Raw genomic sequence first — 4,270 nt, forward strand, 5'->3', positions numbered from 1 at the left:
AGAAAGGATCAAGATATAATTAATGCAATGGAGATCGTTAAAACAACTAAGCAAGATCCACAAGCATGTAGACTTAACGGATTTGATTCAATTTTAAAGAGGTAGCATCTTTTTGTGAAGAAAATGAGATTGAAGTGGTCGACATGGATGATCAATATGTTGATCCAAAATATAAAAGAAAAAAAAACGGGCATCAACAATCAGTGGCGGATCAAGAACATCTAGAATGGAAGGGCCGAAATTCACGAGAGCCAAAATTTTTTTGCCCTATTCCATAATTTAAATTTAAATTTAAATTTAAATTCAATCATTCAAATTACCATTCTTACACAAAAGAAATCAATATTTTAAACAAACAAAAACAAGATACAAGGAAAAGGATGAGTACCTTAAAAAGAATCACAACTTAGCTGATAAGGTCTAAAATATACATATTATAAATAAATATTTCGTATACTTTTAGATACTTTTAAGCCAGGTTTTTATTAAATATTATTATTATTTGGTTCATGTATGAGTTTAATGGTTTCTAGAGACAAAGAGCTAATATGGAACGCTTTTACTGAGCTTGAGACGACGAATGAAAAGTCGAGCATATGTTACATATTACTAATTTTTATTATAATTAACATATATATAGAATATTAAAAAAAAGAAAAAAATGTAGAAAAGTAAAAACGTATCATAATATAATAATAATAATAATACTAATAATAATAATGAGCAAATCATGGCGGTTAAGTTGATTGTTTTTTTTATTTGTTTTTTTTTGAATTCAACGTAAGAAATTAGACCGACATATTTATTACGATTATTTATTTATTTATTGTTGAGGTATTAAATGTGGAGAAAAAAATCAAAAGAGGGGGGAAGATAATTCTTGAAAAAGTGCGCCGGCCCTACGGAAGAAAGTATAGCCAGCAGCCGCATTATTATTTTTCTTTCGGACAGCAATTTCAGCCGCAAGCCAAGTTCTTAGGTTTATATATTTTTTCGGTGGAGCTAAGAGAAAAGGGAGATAACCGCAAACAAGGAAGCAAGTTTGGGGTCCATGTTCACATCTCTACACATCCAAATATCATAATCTTTAGTTTGAATTTATTATTTTTATTATTACCTTGGGTGTTGAACTTATATATTTTATGCTTTCGAACATGGTTATTGGCTAAAACCTTTTTAGTTGCCTAGGTTTTGAATGAATATTTGTTGAGTTTTGGTTTGCTTGTCGTTATTGGTTATTTGTGTTGGACTAATATTATTGTAACCAACTTATTGGTATTTGAAAAGATGAATATGCATGCTTAATATTAATTGACTTTTATTCAATAGTTTCATATGTGTCTTTGTGAAAGTCTTTCATGTGTAGACGCATATTAGGTTACCTACTGTGTGTTCGTAACTAGTTTATGGTTTATAGTCAACATATTTCATAGGAACTATTGTTTGAGAGTTTAGAGATTTTAAGTGTTCTACCTATCTTGAGACTGAGAGGTAATAGATAGTTGGGGCTGTCTTATTCATTAGGCGGTTTGGGTATAGATTACACGAGAGTGGATTTCCCCCTTATTGTCTTTTGATTTTTGCTATCCTAAGTCTTTTTGAGCATCTTTAAGTTACTCCTTACGTCCCTTACACTTCCGGATGTATTGTGATTAGTGATACTGAGAGGTGATCTAGTCATTAGAGTACTTTAATATTGTTGGAGAGACTGAGAGATAATCCAACCAACCGGTTTGCGTCATACGTCCCTTAGGTTTTCCTTTTTGGTCAAACCCAGAGAATGATCATGGATCCACTAGGATGTCTAGGGCGTCGTATCTTTAGATCCCGATTCCATCACAGTTTCCATAGCCGATAAGCGTCCAAGATTTACAAATAGGATTTCAAGCCTGGGTAACGCCTTTCTTGTCATTGTTTTCGTCTAAGTCTTAGAGCTTTAATTTATTTTTCCTAGTTTAATTTAGTTAAAATAATTATAAGTTTTAAAATAAAATAAATAAAAATTCAAAAATAATTAGTGTAAGTGTTAGTTTTAGTTTTAGTATTTTTAGTTCATAGTTAATAAATAAAAAACACGAAAATCAATTAAATATATTTATTTAAGTTTTTAGTCAGAGTCTAGTTTTATGTGTCGCTAGTGTCCTTTAAGCTCTTTGAACTCATAAACTACGGATGTTGAACCAAAACTTTTAGCAAGTTCTTTTACGATATAAATCACCAAGTTATTCGTGAGATTTTCATCAACCTTTCTTTTAAAAAAAGAGTCGATTCTTTTCGACTTTACCATGATTTACATAACACATAACCACAACAAACATTTAACAAATTAACCTAATATAGTAATATTTATGAGTTATAGCATATCCACACACTCAACGAGTCAACGCCCCTCAAATGAACATATAAATCCAAACCCTAACCTACAAAATTGAAAAAATAAAAAACAAAAACAAATGGTGAAATGCAATTGTGAACATGGCCTGTTAAATTCTTCAATTGTAAATCGTCCCCACTGATTGTCGAGTGCCTCCTCAAAGCCAAACCTCAGTTGCTAATTGAATTCAAAACTCTAAAAGTCTAAAACTAAAACAACGCCCAATCTATCTGTTTGATTAAGATCAAATTTTAGGGTAGGAGGGTTCAATTGAGCTTGGCTGTTAAAAAAAATAATTCATTTGTAACTGGGTTTTATTTTATTTTTTTACCTTTCATGGCTGGCCGAGACTCAAATAATATGGATGGGCCAGACTCAAATAACATGGATGGGCCGGACTCAAATAACATGACTGGCCAGACTTAATAAATATAATTTTTTTTGGATTTTCCGGTAAAAATACATTACTAAACTAAAAACACGGTGGGGTCGCGACCCAATTTGGCCCAAACAAAGGACCGCCCATGTCACCAATCATCATTATTATGAGTTTGAGAATTTAAACACAATGTTAGATATGCAAATTCAAGAGATTGGCAATCATTTTAATGAGGTAACCACTAAATTCCTTATGTGTGTGGGTAGTTTGAGCCCGGATGGCAACTCTAGTGCATTTAATGAAGACAAGATGTTAAGGTTGGCGGAGATGTATCCGAATGATTTTAGTTATGAACAAAGAGAAAATCTTAAGCATGAGCTCCGCATATACATTGCTAATATAAGAGAGGATAAAAGGTTTTTCAACATGAATGGCATATCTAATATTGCAAAAAAAAAAATGGTTGAAACAAAGAAACATCTTGGATATCCGTTAGTCTATCGTTTGTTGAAACTAGCATTAGTTCTGCTGGTTGCAACGGCAAGTGTTGAGAGATGTTTTTCTTTAATGAAGCATGTGAAGACGGATTTGCGCAATCGGTTGGGTGACAATTATATAGATGATGCTTGCATTTGTTATATTGAAAAAGAGTTCTTTTTGAAAGTTGTGATTGAAGATGCTATGAATCGTTTTCAAAACATGAAAACGCGTAGGGAATAATTATAATATGTAATATCGTTTCTATTTAATATGACTTTGTATTTTATTGAATATTGACGATGTACTTTTGTTATGATGGTGATATTGTGTTTTATTTGTTTGACATAATGACCGATCCGAACCCAACCCATTTAGGCCCGAAAACTTGACGCTGGAAAAAAGTTGAGTACCGAAAAATCCCGAAGCCATAAAAAGAAATTCCTTGCTCGACCACTGGGACAAAGACTACATTAGAGACATTAAATGTTATATTTAATAAATGCCTGATTTTATAATCCCCACTATCTTGCCGATTTGTTTAATCTTGATGTCTTACAATATGAGCCTAAAACTAATAAAACTACTGATACATGTATTCATTCAGGTAGAGTATATATCTTTGAAGACTTAGACACAAAAGACAACATTTTCAGTCAAAATATTGCTCAGTTTCAATATGTTGATCAAAGACTATCTAGAAGTATAACTACTGATAATCAAACAACGGATGCTTCAATGACACTTCCACATTCAACAAATCAATTCATCAGTTGTTTCACAAAACAGTTGTTTACCACATCTGCCTCCACCTTTAACAACTGTCCTTCAATCAGTAGTTTCACCACAAACTTCCATAAACACAATAAGGGAATTATACCTTATAAGTTCTATCCATCCCATCTTTAAGAACAAATAATTGGTGACATTTAACATGGTGTTCTCACTAGAAGTCAACAAGAAAATGTGTTGAGTCGGATATCTACAAAGGAAGATTGGAATCTTCTCAACCTCCTCAAGAAATCGGCTAAGTATGGACT

The 4,270-nt window shown here is 32.2% G+C and overlaps 1 protein-coding gene across 1 annotated transcript; it reads left to right on the top strand.

Annotated features, from left to right (window-relative positions):
- Positions 1-2,942: 2,942 nt before the first annotated feature.
- LOC143532847 (uncharacterized) lies at positions 2,943-3,473 on the top strand. The gene has a single exon (XM_077027774.1). The coding sequence runs from the start codon at positions 2,943-2,945 to the stop codon at positions 3,471-3,473; it is 531 nt and encodes a 176-aa protein (XP_076883889.1).
- Positions 3,474-4,270: the final 797 nt, after the last annotated feature.

The sequence above is a fragment of the Bidens hawaiensis genome, unplaced genomic scaffold (genome assembly GCF_021521415.1).
Source record: "Bidens hawaiensis isolate Kalapana, Puna unplaced genomic scaffold, B.hawaiensis_p1.1 tig00009545_1, whole genome shotgun sequence".
NCBI lineage: Eukaryota > Viridiplantae > Streptophyta > Magnoliopsida > Asterales > Asteraceae > Bidens > Bidens hawaiensis.

Excerpts from the sequence above, each read along its gene's own strand:
- LOC143532847 (XM_077027774.1), top strand. The coding sequence starts at position 2,943 with ATGTTAGATATGCAAATTCAAGAGATTGGCAATCATTTTAATGAGGTA.